Source organism: Astatotilapia calliptera, chromosome 17, assembly GCF_964374335.1.
Source record: "Astatotilapia calliptera chromosome 17, fAstCal68.1, whole genome shotgun sequence".
Classification (NCBI taxonomy): domain Eukaryota; kingdom Metazoa; phylum Chordata; class Actinopteri; order Cichliformes; family Cichlidae; genus Astatotilapia; species Astatotilapia calliptera.
The window spans coordinates 35,557,940-35,575,810 of NC_137438.1; the positions used below are offsets into that span (position 1 = coordinate 35,557,940).

At 40.8% G+C, this 17,871-nt stretch overlaps 2 protein-coding genes across 2 annotated transcripts; one reads left to right on the forward strand and one right to left on the reverse strand.

The window, feature by feature from the left end:
- Positions 1–3,249: 3,249 nt before the first annotated feature.
- On the reverse strand, positions 3,250–12,017 carry creld2 (CRELD disulfide isomerase 2). The gene is made up of 10 exons (XM_026146076.2): positions 11,612–12,017; positions 11,375–11,457; positions 11,042–11,152; positions 10,791–10,882; positions 9,743–9,919; positions 8,893–8,991; positions 4,659–4,742; positions 4,397–4,492; positions 3,754–3,894; positions 3,250–3,599 (listed from the first exon to the last, which is right to left on the reverse strand). The coding sequence occupies exons 1-10, from the start codon at positions 11,753–11,755 to the stop codon at positions 3,541–3,543; spliced, it is 1,086 nt and encodes a 361-aa protein (XP_026001861.1). The 5' UTR covers positions 11,756–12,017; the 3' UTR covers positions 3,250–3,540.
- A 279-nt stretch (positions 12,018–12,296) lies between these two features.
- Positions 12,297–17,783, forward strand: alg12 (ALG12 alpha-1,6-mannosyltransferase). The gene is made up of 9 exons (XM_080291724.1): positions 12,297–12,460; positions 14,678–14,810; positions 14,916–15,089; positions 15,190–15,384; positions 15,480–15,582; positions 16,051–16,275; positions 16,438–16,607; positions 16,747–16,822; positions 17,254–17,783. Exons 1-9 carry the CDS (start codon positions 12,302–12,304, stop codon positions 17,489–17,491), a joined length of 1,473 nt encoding a protein of 490 aa, XP_080147850.1. The 5' UTR covers positions 12,297–12,301; the 3' UTR covers positions 17,492–17,783.
- Positions 17,784–17,871: the final 88 nt, after the last annotated feature.

Genomic DNA, 17,871 nt, shown 5'->3' on the forward strand with positions numbered 1-17,871 from the left:
CTGGGGAGGCCAATCCATGACTGATAGTGGTTCATTTTATGGTTTTCTATGGTTTTACCACATTGGCAGTGTGTTTGACAGCATTGTCACTCTGAAAAATGAAGCCACTGCCAATCAGGTGTTTTCCAGGTATTATTTTTCTGTGTTTAGAATTCCATCAATTTTGACAAATCCCAACACCACAGGCTGAACTGCAGTACCAAACCATCACAAGCCTTCACTGTGCTTTACAGATGGCCATAGACACTGTTCTACATCACTCTGGACCTCCTACATACATACTGGTGACAATTTGGCAGTGACAACAGGTCTTCACTGAGGCAGTGTTCCTCAGTGTTTTCTTCCCTTTCACCGAAACTATTTCTGATGAGGCTTCGGTGAACAGTAGATTTATCAACTGAACTAATGTTCTATTACTGTACTAGTGTACAAACCTTTTCATAGATTCAACTAAAGAAGTGACAAGAAAACAATGATTTTTTGTAACAGGTTGCTAGTAATAAAGTGCCTAGAGACACTTCTTTTAGCTGCTCCCTTTAGGGGTCACCATAGCGATATATCTGCCTCACCTTATCCCCAATATCTTCCTGTATCATGCCAATCCCGCCTCACTACATCGCACGACCTGATATCATCGTGTTGGTGTTGTTCCCAGATCATCATACTAAATGGTGTTCCAGGATCAACATTGCAAGTGACCAATCAGAATGTTGTGACGTCAGACTTTTGCAACTTCGAGAAAAACCACCGTAAAACAAAAAAAATGTTCCTAAAATTGCGAGAAACCGCCTCTGTTCGCCAATCAACGGACCCTGACCCTAACCCTTTAATAAACGGTAAGCAGAATTGATATTGTCCTTGCAACATTGGAATTTCATAAATGCACGAATAGCTTGGTGCGCAAAAGAATAACGTCACAACAATGTGATTGGTCACTTGCAATGTTGAACCTGGAACAACATTTTCATGATGATCTGGGAACAACACCAACACGATGATATCAGATCATCCCACTACATCCATTAACCTTCTCTGTGGTCTTCCCTTTGCTTGGCATCTCCACCTTCAGCATCCTTTGTCCAACATATCCACTATCTCTCCTCTCATTCCAAACCATCTCATCCTTGTCTCTGCAACTTTGTCTCCAAATTGCTCGACCTGAGCTGACCCTCTGATGTACTCATTTCTCATCCTGTCTGTCATGCCCACTCCTAACTAAAACCATAACATCTTCAATTCTGCCACCTCAGTCTTTCAATCTGACCAACATCTCAAAACCATGCATCATAGCAGCTCTCACTACCGTCTTTGTAAATCTGCTATCCTTCAAGCAGTCACCACCCTCCTGGCACTCTCTTACAAAGCCGATCCCTGATATAGTCCCACCCCCAACTCGAATCCATCCATCACTCCTACTGCACACCTTACCACTGTCCTCAAAAATGCCCTGCACTACAGTACTACAGATCCAGAAAGACACAGTGCAACTCATCACCTCTTCTTAACCTGGAAAACTCTTTCCCATGTCTTCATGGTACAGCTCATCAAAACCTTCTGTAGTCACTACAGCTTTTCAAATCACTCTTGTTCCTGAGACAAGAATGATGCTCACACACCAGTACACTTCTTCTCCATTCCTCAGGTGTCCTCAGACCCTCAACCTAACGTCACTCACTTCGATTTCCAAAGCCCTAAAAACGCAAAGTTCCTGACCATAAGTGAAAAACTAACCAATGGACAAAGAAAACTTTGAAAGACCTTCAGACACCTTTGGAGAGCTATTGCTCAAAGCCACTTTTAAAGTGAGAAGAAGGTCTGGCTCTTTGGAAACAAAATATTTTAAGAAATGATAGGCGGGTTGAGACTTTTGCACAGTATTTAACATGACGTGTAAAACCTACTACAGGAAAGGGTACTAAGAATCTGAAATGAGTCTACAGATGTAATACAAGATAGCCTCAGACCTGTGAAACTTGCTTCTCTGACTTTGTTGAGACACTGATGATTAACTTCCAGGGGAAGTAAAGTGAGCATGAACCACAGAAAATTATCTCACATTTTGGCATTCAGCTTCAAGAAATACCCCCGACTCCAGAAAGTCAGCAGTCCAAACAGAGTGACTGTGCATCTTAGATAAGTGAAATGAATCCCACTTTGTGCCACAGCCTGATAAGACGGGCGCTGTGAGTGAATCACAAAATCTCTGCTGCGCCACTGCCTCGGAGTGCAATAAATAAGAAAAGCCCTGTGCGTCAGAGAAAAAAAAAAAAAACAGGTGAATTTACAGTGATTACTCATGGTGCCTGGTCACTCTGCATCAGCTCGCCGCGACATGATGATCCCCGCTTGAGCTGGTCTGCGGCTGAGGCGGCGGTGGAAGCATCATAACAAATACAGTGTACATCTCATAACAGCTAAACTCACCTAGATGGGTGTTGTAGCATCAATAATAGGTACACTGACTCATGTATTAGTCAGTACGCTGACTCATACTGGTGCTCTCCTAAAGAAAAAACAGTCTTGCTAGAGCTATAAGTCATGAATTTTAAAGAAGGACAAGTTTGCTCATTTTTTTCCTTCTACTAATTTTCTGCTTTGGCAATTATCTATCTATCTATCTATCTATATATATCTATATGTTTGGTGAACCCCATATTCCTATGCCTCCAGAAAACCCCTTTCCATATGGTGGAGTTAACAGTAGGCAGAGAGGTGGGCTCTCTGCTGCCTCACTGCTAGATTAGACAGGCCTTTACTTGCCCTTTCTTATGTCTTAGAGGGCCTTGCAGTCAAAACAGCTGACATCATCACAGAGGAAGCTGGGAAGATTTACCGCAAGGTGAGACTTAGGTTAGAAAAATGTGTTTTGATCCCCACAGGGCCAGAGGAAGGGCCTTTCCAAAAAGCATGCCAATCAAGGGTAGGTGATGGTTCGGGTTTGCAAGACCAAGCAGACGTCATGTAGAACCGGGCCGTGTGGTATAAGTGAGGGTTAATGTTGGTGGAAATAAGAATGATGTTGATATTGAATATAATGGACAATACACAGCTGTGATCTGGCCTAGCTTCAAAATATTTATGCGATATCAGGGCAAGAGAAGCACCGTCTAGTCCTGTCCAGATGGTTTAAAGCTGGAGCGTCTTTATTTCATAAGACTATACTGCCATCCTGTGGTAATGCATGATTGCTGCAACATACACAAAAACTCCCAAAGCTGAAAGCGTCCGCATTCCGATGACGTCGGTCAGTTTTTGATAAACTTCACATAATGAATCTTTATTGAAACATCGTTGCTTTTTAAAACCATATAAGACAAAGACAACGAGTCTGAGCACACTGGAGAAAAGCAACACCCAGCATGGTGAGAGCGTAAAAGGTGTGTGTTTTTTTTTCTCTGTTAATCATCCTCTGCTGGAAATCGACGTCCTCTCGGCTCTCGTTGTTTCGTTAAGTGCATGTGGTTGACAGTTTTATGAAGGAGGGGCTTCGAATGTGCAGCAATGTCAACAGTTTGTTCTTCCTGGTCCCCGTTTGTGACATCAAAGCTCTCCGTGTGGACTCGCGGTTGCCTCAGATGCTTCCGACTCCTCGGCTGTATCTAACATAGGAAAACTTATAGAATTAATCACACTGCAGTCAGTGAAGCACACAAAGTAAACATGTTGCTTAAATAACATCCTCACATCCTACATTACTACTGAAAACTTGTTAGAATGGGTATTGTGCTACCTCATGCCAACACTCATCCTCACCTGGCTGTTGTGTTTGCACACACTCCCCATCTTGCTCCTCGTAGCCTTCAAAGCAGATGCACGTGTAGCTGCCTTGATTGTTGACACACTCCTGGTGCTCTTTTGTGCACACTGGCTCTGACTGCGAACACTCATCCACATCTGGCAAAGATTTAAATAAATACATTAAAAAAAATAAAATAAAAATCGAATATATAGATAAAATGTATAGAGAAGTTTTTCATGGGTGCAACCCAAAAATGCATTATCCTTACAAATGTGACATCAGTTAAGGGGAACTAAAACAGACTTTCCAAGGGTAGAATTAAGAGGTTCTGTCCATCCACAGCAGTCTGGAGCTCACAATATCTTTTTTTATTACAACAATTAAAGACACATAAAGGGAAGATGTAAATATGCAAATATAAAGTGATCTAAAGTTAAGCCTGCATCCTACTGTGATGAGAGACTCATGCTTACAGTATGCACATCAATGACATGTCATAGGGCGAGAGGCAGGGTCCACCCTAGACAGGTCGCCAGCATGGAAGCACTAAGAATTTACTTCCAAGGACTGCGTCTTTTGGCTTCATTTGTATTAAACTCAAAGTGGAGACTGATACTTTAACGTAGTGTCAGAAATCTTTCAAATAGTGAATAATACCTGTGCAGGTTCCCTCTGTGTCTTGGTACCCGCTGGCACAAGCCTGGCAGTTATCGGGACCGGCTCCAGTGCAGCCGGAGCAAACTTTATCACAGGCTTTGAGGAACAAACATACCGAATAAAGTTAGATAGGTCTCACAAAACTGTCAGTAAATGGATAACAATCAGACATTGTAATATGAAACACCTAACAGCGATAAGTTCACTGGAAGCAAATTTCCACACTGCTCCAAAAGCTACTGTTTGGCATATGACCTCTTACCCTTGCAAGAGTAGGAACCTTCTGTGTTGAGGCAGTACTGATCTTCTTTGCATGGAACAGGGTCTTTGGAACACTCATTTACATCTGCAACACATCAGACAGAGAGCCATCAAACAGGCTGGCAACCACACAGCGCCATCTGCTGATCATTCTTTGTGTGCTTTACCACAGAGTGAAAACACAAAAAAATGTGAGTGTCTGCAGATTAGATCTCAGGGGCAAAACTGGATGTTAATGGTGGAGGTCAGAGGGGAATGGTTTGACAAAATTAAAACCTTGGCTGGACATAATAAGTATTACCTCTGTGGTTATCAACTTTCCCTGTTAAGCCAGGCGTTTTGATTCAGGCTCTGTGTGTACATATGCTATACTGTATTCCCAAAAAGATAGGAAATTAATTTTGATTGAGTGAATGCAAAATGAATCATACTATATAACTATTTAAAAATGGCAGTTTATAAAACTGTCACGTAGGTTTTCATTTTGACCGACCTGAGTTTTGTTTATAGGAAATGCTTCCTATATAACACTTAGAGGGACTGAACTAGCATTAAATCCACCTATTAATAATGATGAACTGATGATCATCACAGTCAATAGGTAATGCTAAGTCTTCACATGGGTGTGTTTGGGGCAGCCCATCAGTGCCAATATGAAATTGCGATCATATTCAGTATCAGTATTTTCCAAGGTTTTCTGAACATTGTGGATACTGAGGACTTATCATTTTACGACACCAAGTTATGACCCCAACATCTGAATGTTGCCGCAGAAATTGAGACTCGTCAGACCAGGAAACATCTTTCCAAACTCCTAGTTTCCAACTTCTGGTGAGCCGGTGAGAACTCAGATTCCTGTTCTTAGGTCACAGGGGTAGCACACGGTGTGGTTTTCTGCTGCTGTAGCCCACCTGCTTCAAACTTCAATGTGTTGTGCGTTCAGAAATGCTCTTATGCATATCTTGGTTATAACAAGCGGGTATTTGAGTTACTGTTGCCTTTCCACTCGCTCAAAGCAGTCTGGCCATTCTCTTCTGAACTTTGGCATTTTCATCAAGAGAACTGCAGCTCACTGGACATTTTCTATGTTTCAGACCGTTCTCTGTAAACCTCAAAGAGTTCTTATATGCATCATATATATGATATAGATCATTATATTTTAATTGTGTTCAAAAACATTTTTCTTCTGGCTTTATCTATTGTGGGTGCAGAATGAGGGTGAAAGCAAAAATGTTTGACTATTACACTGCCTCAAGATTCACCTGTGACCATTCAAAGAGCAGTTGGTGCCCGTCTCCAGGGGAACCTGATCAAATGGACATCAGTCACTCTCCTGACAGTGTCAAGGTCCCGTTTTGGTGGAGGCTTTGCTTACAGAAGGCAACTTTGTTTTGTAACCAAATGCCACAACACAATGTGTGACTATCAAATACAGCAAGAATCACCATGAAACTTTTGCAAACAGGTAAAATGTGACATTTCCATCCTGGAGAAGTTGAAACGCTTGGATCCAGACACTTCCAATGTTGTAAAGTGAGACGGCTTTTTCCTTTGACATTGAGCAATGTATATTCTTAAATTATGAACTCCGGGAATAAAACCCGTTTGACCTATCCCACTTGAGTTCTATGAGAATCATACGTGCTGCCTGCAAACCTGATAACATAATGGTTGTGGACCACTATCAGTGTCCCATCAAAGTCAAAGTTATGGACTTTGGCCTATCATGTCATGTGTCTGCAGTAGTTCCTCGTGTCTGTGCACAGGCTCTTTGGTACAGGCCACCAGAGGATATGCTTCAGATTCCATTTAATTATTGAAACGTGGTCTCTGGGCTAAATAGCTTTGGAGCGTGCTACGAGGCTGCTGCTTTACCCGGGTAATCCGGTTCATCATACACACTCAGGGCCAGCCACCAGGCTATCCTTGAGACTGTCCTTGAGAAAAAGAAGAAAGCTGCAGTGTTCACTGCTGAATATATTTAAAACAAAAGAATAATTTGAATATCAGACAGGACTCACCCACAAGAAACCCGACACTTAAAGCTTAAGTGTCTTGTTGACCTGATTGAAAATGAGAACAGGATGCCACAGTGATCAGCATTTGTTGGTAAGCCTGATTAAACTAATGCTGGACTTGGATGCTAACCGGCGGATCGAACCCTTGGATGTTCTTGGGCATGCCTTCTTTGACCCCAGCCAAAAGGTCAACATTCATTTTCACACCACACATAGCAGCGGTAAATTTCACACCCTGACCTCTTGCAACCCACTACAGGTCCCCAACAGGTGGGTTGGGGACCGCTGACGTATAGGATCTGGTTAAGGCAACTTAACACACACCTCATTTGATTGTAATTACACTAGTGTAGCATTTTAACGAAGTATTGATTATGAAATTGTTCAAATATGATTTTGGTGTTTTTTTCCCCTTTCATTCCATTTCTGTGGTATTTATTCACTTCTGTCATCCTGTATTTAATGTATATAAGATTTAGATGATTCTGATCATAATTAAACCAATCAATCAAGGCTTTATTCGACACGTGCAGGTTGCCCTGCAGTGAAATGGGACACCCCCCCCCGACCTTACACACACACAACACAGACATCACATGGGGATACAGGTCGGAGATCGGTAGCATTACAGAAAAAAAAAAACAAAAAAAAACACTGAAATATACACTACAATGGGAAAGTACAAGAGGAAAAAAAAAAAAAAAAAAAAGAGAGAGACCTCTACTCATGCTGGGCTCCTGGGAGGACAGCATAAGAACAGGAAACTAAAAAACTCCTCTGCACAAAAAGCACATACATGTCCACAGCACAACATTATGGAACACGTGACAAGCCACAGGGTCGGGTGGGGGGTGAGGAGTAATCCGAAGCAAACACAGCAGCCATCCTGCCCAGCGCTACCATTCCAGCGCGGGCTCAGACCCGCCGTGTTCCCAGGAGGGAACAAGCATCGAAGGCGTTTGCAAAGGGAGGGGCGATGAGTGTGTGCATATCAGTGTATATGTATGTGTGTGCGAGACAGTGTCCTTCGCCCTGCTAGGCTAAGCAAACAGTCTTCCAGCCAACCCAGGTGGCCTTGCATGGAATGGGAAGGAACAGTCTAAACACAGTCGTTATCAGGGTGTTTTTGTTCGGCTCCAGCCTTGCGACCGCAGCTGGCGCTGAAAGGGTATCCACATGAAGTGATGGTGCTTTTTACTTTAGTGCGAACAGCTCATATGAATTTCAAAGCAATTCTAACAGTCCAACACTGGTCTCTAAATCTCCCGTTGGAGAGCCGTTAGCTTCTCCATGATGTTATCAAACTTGCGCCCTGTAATGTTGTCATTCTTGTGCTCAACCAAACCTACTTATTATGGCGTACGCCCCCATAATTTGTGTACACAGCCAAAAGAGTGTGTGTGAGACACTGGAAAATGTACATAAAGGAACGAATCAAGCAGGGGTTGGCAGAGGTACGGGTGAAGGCGCGTCACCCTGCTTTAAAGTAGACATGAAACACCACGTTTTAGTTTTAGTCTCATTTTTCCACTGAGTTATGATTTTAAACTCTTAATTCTTAAATCCAGGCTAATAGACAATGTTAAACCTATGACAGTTCTTTAAAGTAGGACTCCATGGTGTATAAATTGGCCTTTATACATGTAGCCTTTTAGTCCACTTTTAGCTTGACATGGCCATTAATCTCACTTCATAATATACCCCTCAGACTGCTTCAAGCCTTCAAGAAGGCAAGATTAACTCAAACAAACAACCAAGGTATGCAGAAGAGCATCTCTAAAACAGCAGATCAAACCTCGGAGAAGCAGAAGACCACACCGGGTATTAGCCAAGAACAGAAAACTGAGGCTAAATTGGACGAACCTGTGCTAGCATTCTGACTTGTGCTACTAGCATCAAGTTTTAAAATGAACATAAATGTACTTAAAAATAACATTTTCAAGAATTTACGAGGTCTGGTACTGTTCTGAGTTTAAAATATAACTAACCCGTCCATTGTTGGTTGATTTCGCAACAATTTGTGTAGTCAATAAATTGTTATGAAACAGCAAAAAGATCGGAGATTTGCAGGTTTATCCAACCAGTGGTATAATAATCAAAGTTGGAACAATGATGGAACCCAAACAGCAAGAACAATAGCTCAGATGACCTCTTTATCTGAGTACTTTTGTTAAGAGAATGTCATGTAGCATGGAGAGCCAGAACACGTTGTCTTACCTACACAAGTTTCCTGGTCGTCTTCCTCCCAGCCTTCCTTGCACTCATCACAGTCCTGATTGTTTGCTCCAGTGCAGGTCTTGCAAGAGAAGTGACATTCTGCAGAAGTGAAGACCAAATTTCCATCAGTACGTTCATGTTGGTGATGAGTTTCTGGTGCAACAGCAGGTAACTTATTTAGTAGGGGTGGGGGAAAAAAATCGATACTGTGTAGTATCGTGATATTTTGTTTGCTAATAATGTATCGTTACAGGGACAGCAGAAATCAATATTTTGTTACAAAAAAAGTTTTTGTGGACTGATCAGCTCCTTTTTCTGAGCAAGAATCCTGACATTCCTTCACTGTCCAAATATGTTTAACTTTTTTTTGGCACCAACATGACAGTTTACTTATTTTAATTTAAGACATGTTTTATTTTAATTAAGTTTAAAACTTTTTTATTTAACGTAAAATTATATTTTGTTTTAATTTACTTTCAAATTCTTCAGTTGCTGAATGGGCTGCATAGTTTTCATAAATTGCATAGTTCAGAATAGCTATAATTGTACCAGATGGTTGCATTCAGTTAAGTTGGACTAGACTGTAATACAAACCGTTCAGTTTGTCAACAATAAAACTGACTGAAATGAGAGAAAGACTGAGAGTGAGACTTTGATATTAGATAAAATGAATATTGATAAAGTTTACCTTTATGTACAGAATCTGAATATCACAAAATATTTTAAAAAAATTTTTTTTTATATCGTATCATCCGTTAAGTATTGTGATAATATCGTATCGTGGGATGTATGGTGATCCCCACCTCTATTATTTAGGTAAACTGAGTCTTTTATTATTATTTTTTTTTACCTGTGCACAGAGAAAAGCTGTCGTTCCTCACTTCGTTGAAGTAGCCGTCGATGCAGTCTAGGCAGAACTCGCCCGTATAACCGTGGTGGCAGCTGCACTTCCCGTTTCCCCCACGGGTCCCGTCTCCATCGCACGCACCATTCCCGTGACAGGGTCGCTCAGAACCCCCCACACAGGCTTAAAAATGAAGACAGACAAATTATTTTTGTGCTTTTAAACCAAATTTTACAACTCGCTCTTGGGATCTCTCTTTTTCTGTGCACGGTAGCTTCTGCAGCTTTTTTGGTAGATTTTTTTCTTTTTAAAAAAACAAAAAAAACCAAAAACACTCAATGCCACTGTTTTTCTATACATAGTAATACAGAGACCACTGATGTTTGAACACTATAGTTCAGTAATGGTAATGTTTATGTCAAAAACTCTCACTAAATATAAAAGCATCTTTCTTTAAAGGTCCTGTGGCACAACAAATAGAAGATCGGTAATGTGTGAAATCATAAATTTGTATTACATCCTTTTTCCTCATGTGTTGCACTTCTGTAGGTGGTTGCCAAGTAGTCGTTGTCCATGTTAATTTGGTTTGAAAGGAGGCTCAAATACGGCTGATAAGTTGCAAATATGGCCCCCCACTCTATACTGTCCCTGACTCCTCATCTCACATCTTAGTGAGCCTCATTTTAAAGTGATGTCAGTATAATAAGATGTGTGCCACAGATGCATCGTAAACTGTTTTGTTAAACTGCCTTTAAGATGTCAGGTGTAACATTGCTCATGACATAGCTCATGTTTAGGGCCACTTGCACACACACCGACATTTATTCCTGAGTGACAGTTGGGTGAAGACAGGAGGCGCAAATTAGAAATGGACTGTTTGCAAGTAGATGTTTTACAGATCTGACGACTTGGGACAGCATTGGAAAAATGCAAAAGTTGTATGACACAAGCAACCTGTTTTCATAATAACATTGGAAGCCCTAAAATTAAGATGAAACACGGGGGGGGGGGAAGAATAACTGGAGCACTGGGGGGTGTATCTGTAAATTCTCACCATTGCAGTCGGGTCCAAATGTTCCCTTTGGACAGCACACTTTGATGGTCTCTATGCAGAACCACTTGTGCAGATCGGGATGTTTCGTTTTCCTGTGTTGCAACAGGAAAACAAGGCAGGAAGAGACGAGGTTTAACAGCAGGTTAACAACGCAAACAACCCTGATCAGCATCTGCCAGCCTGCCTGACCATGTGTCCATCACTCATTAGGTCCCCTTTAAAATCCAACCACGTCATTTGCATCAACCCACCTCTTGAACCACCAAGTCTCGAAATGCTCCTCGTGCTCCTCAACCATGTGGTTGCACTCAAAGCTGCTGCTGTCGCACAGCCCCTCCACGATCTCCATCAGCCGAATCTCGCTGGGGTGGAAGGAAAGCAGCAGACGAGACAAGTGCACAAGTTAGTTTGAGATTGTAAACATACATCTCAAAATGTACAAGAAGATTTATATTTGCATGAAAAGAAAAGAAAACAACTTCATTTGATGGAAAGCAGGTCTGGTGAAAAGTAAACAAGTAAACAGCTCAGATCACAGGACCTGTGGCAGGGTGACCTGTAGGCTGGGCTCTTGGCTGTCTCACCTCGTCTCATATTTAGACAATTTCCTCTCCTCCCAGGCTGTGTTTCCTCCTCCAAAGTTCTGGTTTGCTGTTCTCTCGAAGCCCTGACATACAACGCAGACATTTTAATTTTTGAGCCCAGAAATAAGAAGGACCCTGCACTGAGTAAAGGACACCCAGGCATCTTACATTAGACTGACGTATGTTCATGAAATGAAAAACAACACAAAGGAAGAAGGTCTGCAAACGCTCACTGACCTTGTTGAAGTTCTCGGTGATTTGCCGGCAGGTGTTGCAGGCGCTTTTTAAATCCTTCTTGGCGTCAGTAACTTGACAAAGTAAGACAAGAGTTAAGCAAGACAAAAGGCGCAGCAGCCGCAGCTCTGGACCGGTGGACAGCATCTCAGCAGATCAATTCACACAATTTCATATCAGGAGACGAGCGCTCCAGCCACTAGCATGCAAGCTTTTCACTGATGTTAAAGTGCTGCAGCGGTCGGACACATCTATGCGAGGTGTTCCTAACATTAGATGAAAAATAGCGTTATCTATGCAAAGCGTGACAAAATGGTATTTACATGCCGGTTACATGGGAAAAAAACAACAACCCTGAAGCGGTTCTAGTTTTCCGCGTCAGCGTCTTAATCGAATTGTGGCTTGTGGTGATTGGCTGTAACCGCCTGTCAATAAAATGGAAAACCAATCGTGAGTCGCCACGCGCGGGACAATAGAAAAAAAAACCCATCCCCACGCGGAAAATTCAGGAAGCTCGCAGGTAAATTCAAAATAATTTTTTTTCATTTTTTTAAAATTAGGTTTCAATAATATTTCTCAAAAGCCCTACTAATAAAAACCCCTCAACGTCTTAGCCAAAGTAAAAGTTGCATCGTTCACTTCCTGTGACTGCCGGAAGTGAAAACTAGCCTTTTCTCTTTTTTTTCAGCTGTCATGGCTGAAAAGAGGACTGTTTTGGGGCTACCACTGTTGTTTTTATTAGCTTCCGTGGCTCTCTTGCATTTATTTATTTGCCCGTTCACTAAGGTTGAGGAGAGCTTCAACTTACAGGCGGCACACGACCTTCTGTATCACAGACTTGACTTTGACAAGGTAAGCATGCAGCCATTTGATGTGTTAATAAGCTAAGTGGACACAGAAAGCACCCGTGGATGTAAATAAAACATTCGTAATATTCAATTTCCCTTTTTGTCATTTTAAAAAATAGAATACCATTCTTACGGCCCTAAAGATGTTAAATATAAGGTACATTACGAAAAAAAAATGTGACAGCTGCGGGTACAGTTTAAATCCTACTTTTGATGTAATGCTACGTCCCAAACATTCTGCTTGCTATTGATGCTTGCTATAAAAATCATACACACCAGTAGTTTGACAGCTATACTGCGGTGTGGACTGTTCCATCGTAAACCTATAGCTACAAGAAAAAAATAAATGTGGTCTTATCCTCACCCATTCACGTCACAATATTAGAAAAATACATTCATTCACAATAAAACAAGAGAACATAACAGGAGCTCTGTTGAAACATGGGGAAAAATATGACCAAAACTGAGGGACAGGGTGGCTGAACATAGGTATACTGTTCCTATTTAACCTGATTTATTGTAAGGCAAAACGCACTACACATAAGCACATCATGGGAGTAACTCGACCCTACTGGGAACTACGAGCTTTGATGCCAGGGTTGGGGATAAAATCAAAGCCTCAAACAAAGAGAGACCTATTGGATTTATGCCATGGAGGCCACCAATAACTGTGGTCCTAATGAGGACTAATATTAGGGTCACTAAATTTTGTAACTGACTTGACTTGACCTACAGTGTTGGCTTTCAGCATTAACATTGCTTTGCAGTTCTTTTCTGCCTTCATTGTAGTGCTCTGATATATCACTATCAAGATTTATAAGAAATTTAAAATTTAAAAAATCCAAAGAAGAGACTGGAGAATCACCTTTCGGAGTATTGATGTTGCATTGCATGTACACCAGAGGGCACTCTGAAGCTAGCCTGGCAAAACCTGTTTGAAATGCCACAAACTCAACAACCAGCTGATCTTGTTATGACAATAAAACATTTTTAAACAGAAATGTCTTATAACCTTCGTAAAGACTCATAAACAACTACACATAAACAGATTTCCCTGACATTTATTATGTTTTGTGTGCCTGAAAGAAAAACAATAAGTTGATATATCAGAATTTTTAAATTACTCAATATCAGTATCTATTGGGCTTTATTCTGTTCTGTTGTGGCATCAATGCTTTTGTTCTATTTTATTGTTTATTACAATGTTGCTTATCACAATATATTACAACTTGATAACATGCAGGACTGTTGTGTTCCCTGTGATGAGGGTGTCCTGAAAAATAATAAGTCAAGAGCACAGTAAGCAGTCCTGAAACTTAGGACTGGACTAGGGCTTAGGAAACTTGGACCCCCCAAAAAGGAAAAACAAAAACGAACCCAATAGACAGCAAAAATATTTGCAGCAGTCTTTACAGCTTGTGATATTTTTAATTAGGTGTTCACTACAAGATGAACTACACTACATGGTACAGAGCTGTCAGTAGTATCCTTCCACAGATGACAGAGTAACTGTGAGAATGACTTAAAAATACATTGCAACACATCTCAAATTTGCATGAGAATGCCTGAATGTTGCTCAATTTTACTAGATAAATCTTCTCTGGGAAGATTAGACAAAGGTTTACCTTTATAAGAAGCATGCACTGTACAGTGTAGGGGGTGAAACAATGCTGTGAAGACATTGTAAAGCACGGTGGAGGGAGGATCATGGTTTGGCTTTTTATTTTTGTTTTTTTATGGTCTGGATATCTGGACATGCAGAGAGTAATAAATTCAAAATTCAGTCAAAAGCATACATACAGTAAAATACTGGGGCATCACTCCATGATTTGAAGCTTAGAAGAGTCAAGACAATGAAAAACCAACTATAGGATGATTAGAGAGAAGAAATCCATGTTTTAGAACAGCCAAGAGAGTCCTGACTTTAACATAACAGAGATGCTTTAGACAGTTTACTTGTTTGTTCTGATAAAAAGGGAGAAAAAAATCCATGACATCTGGGTAAATTCCAGGTCTTGCTTAGGGTCATGTGATTTGATTGAAAGCGAGAGATTAGATTGTTTTATCTACTCTTGTTTTTGAGCTCCTTTAAATCACTTATACGGTGATTTAAAGGATTTTAAATCACTTATAAATCACATTTATAAATTTTAAATCACTTTAAATCACAGTGATTTGTGGCTGTATAAGTCTTAGAAAGTACCTTTTTTTTTCTTTTCAGTATGACCATCATGAGTTCCCCGGTGTGGTGCCGCGGACTTTCCTTGGCCCCCTCTTCCTCTCCACGCTCTCCTCCCCTGTTGTTTTTCTTTCTTCCCTGCTGGATGCACCAAAATTCTACACACAGCTTATAGGTAGCGTACCATCTCACTTTTTGTTGTTTAGTATCCAAACCACTGAGATGTAAAGGTAATTAAAAGCTCTAAAGAGATGTTTAATGTGCTGTTCTTTCTGCACAGTCCGAGCTTCCCTGGGAGTGTGCGTCATCGGTGCACTGTGGCACATGCAGAGAGAAGCAAGGAGGCAGTTTGGCTCCACAGTTGCAGACCTTTTCTGCCTTATATGTGCATCTCAGTTTCATTTAATGTTCTACAGCACAAGGACACTGCCCAATGTATTCGCCCTGCCATTAGGTAACCCATCAGCTCTCATTTGAGTTCTAGTTTCTTTCTTTGTTATTTTTGGAACTTAAATAATCGAGCATTATAATGATGAGTAAAATTCTCGGCCCAGTTCTTATAGCATTCACATCATGGATGGCTCAGAGATATGGCCGGTTCATCTCCCTGTCTGCTTTGGTCATCATTGTGTTCCGGTCAGAGTTGTGCATCTTTATGGGCCTCATGTTACTGATGTCGCTCCTGAGCAGGAAGCTGGGGCTGCTGCAGCTGCTGAAATATACTGTTCCTGCTGGGATATTGTCATTAGGTTAGTGGTTCATCTATAATAAATACAGTGTATGTCTAACAATATTAAAAACGTGCTGATCACTGTTTGTGTTTGCTTTCCTTTGTCTCCTGCAGCTCTGACAGTGGCTGTTGATACCTTCTTCTGGAGGAAGCTCCTGTGGCCTGAAGGCCAGGTTTTGTGGTACAACACCATTCTCAACAAAAGTTCCAACTGGGGAATATCCTTTGATTTATTCCAGCACATCCTGTTTGCTTAGCTGTTTGATAGTTGGGAAACTATGGGGGGGAAATGACAACCACAAGAAAAACACAATCTATTAGAAAATGTGACATTTCACTTTATGGAAATAGTAGGAGAGGATAACTGTTAGAGTTAGGACTTTGTTGACTGTGGAAAAATTACTTTCCTTGTTGGACTGAATATTTCAGTCATTTTATTTGTATTGCACAATTTCACAGCAACAGATTTCTTAGTTTATAACTGTTAATTTAATAAATGTTTTAGTTTCATGGTATCTTAAAAGCGTGTTGATGAACAGCATGTTGATGCCCTTTGTTAAAATATTCCTGTATGAGTCCAGTCTCCTTTAGCATTCTAGCTCAGTTAAAATTCAGGTAATTTTATGACATTGTTGTTGGTTTATTGTTGGTTGGTTATAGCAGTCCTTGACTATTCTCCCCAGTAAACCTCTCCATTTCTCTGGTACTTCTACTCTGCTGTACCTCGCGCCCTGGGCTGCACGCTGTTCTTTGTCCCCCTTGGCCTCCTTGACAGGCGAATGAGAGCACTGCTGCTGCCCACAGTGGGCTTCATTCTGCTCTACTCACTGTTGCCCCACAAAGAGCTGCGTTTCATCATATACACTTTTCCCGTGCTCAGTTTGGTGGCTGCGCGTGGTTGCTCTTTCATGTAAGCTGAAACGTACGGCACCTGTCCTTATATTGAAAGAAGAGTGAATGATCCTAAAAAGTTTCCTTTCTCTTAAAATTGACATTGAAATTTGGAGAGCTGAAGCTGTTTGTCATGCTTTTTACTGTTTTGTTTGTTTTTTCCTCCTTCTATGTGATTTAGTTTGTGCAACTACCAGAAATCCTGGATATACAAACTGGGTTCTGCATTTGTGGTTGGCCAGCTGTTGGCAAACACGGCATACTCTGGTATTTGCCTCTATGTTTCTCACCACAACTACCCTGGAGGCAGAGGAATGCAGGAACTACACCGGCTGTTGCCAGCCTCAGCAGGTTAGAATCACATCAAGCTTTTTTTTTTCTTTCTGAAGGGAGCGCTCACACAGTTACATATTTAAAAGTCTGTCAGAAATGCAGGAGATAAAGAATCGTGGTTTTCTAGTGAACTCTCATTGTTGCTGTCTTTCCTCAGATGTATTTGTTCACATTGACACCTACACTGCTGAGACTGGAGTTTCACGCTTCCTACAACTAAACAAAAACTGGAGGTTGGTGTTTTATTTTGATCTGAAATCTGTCCACCAATCTTCTTTTTTTTTTATATATACAGTTTTAAATTTTCTATTTTTTTGTGTGTGTTTTGAGTTAAGCTTAGAATTCAGAAAAAAATTTGGCCTCACTTCAGTTTTCAGTATCTGTATTGTCAGTTTTAGCTTTTTTCAAATATTATAACATGGGTAACATTTGGAAATGGGGAAATTGTTACAATCTCAGAATAGGTACTGCAGTACAAATACTTTGGAAAGGCAGGTCAGACATGCTGGACCTCAATAAACATGTCTGTGAAAGCCTTATGAAGCAGGTTACATCATCAAAGTGACAAAAATAAATACAGCTTTATTTTTTTATCTTAGCTTTTTAAGTAAACTTAAAATATTATTTTAAACATTTTTAACACTTTACTTCCCATTTTCAACAGATATGACAAACGTGAGGACTTGAGCCCCACGAGCCCAGCTATGCAGATGTACTCGCACCTATTGATGGAGGCTAATGCGACCAAGATAGAATTACTCCAGGACACCCATCAGCCTCTGACCTTCATAGAAGGTTACCGCAACATTGCCTTCAGTGTGTTTCACTTCCCTCCTGTCAGAGTGCACTTGGAGAGAAAAACTGTGCTGATGGAGAGAAAGGCCATCAAAACAGTGACTTAAACAAGTGTTGGATTTTTTTCTTTAAATTTGCTGACCACTACTGTGAAACCAGTGCTTTTACAGAATAATAAAAAGTATCTCTCCAGGTATCACATTTCCACTACAAAAGATTATCAGTGTTGCATTAACATAGTCATGAATCTAAATCTTATCTGCTCTCATGCAAGGAAACGAGCTACCACACGTTCTCCGTGAAATTATTTTGTCTTCTGAATAAATCTTTGTATTATTATTTTTTAGCTCAGAGGATAACAAAAAAATAAAGTTCACTGAACACTGGAGATGCTTAAAATGAAGTGAAAACATTGAATTCTTGTACTCGTGTGCCTTAAGGCTCCACACTAAACACCAGCTTTTCGGTCTCATTGATAAGAACAAGA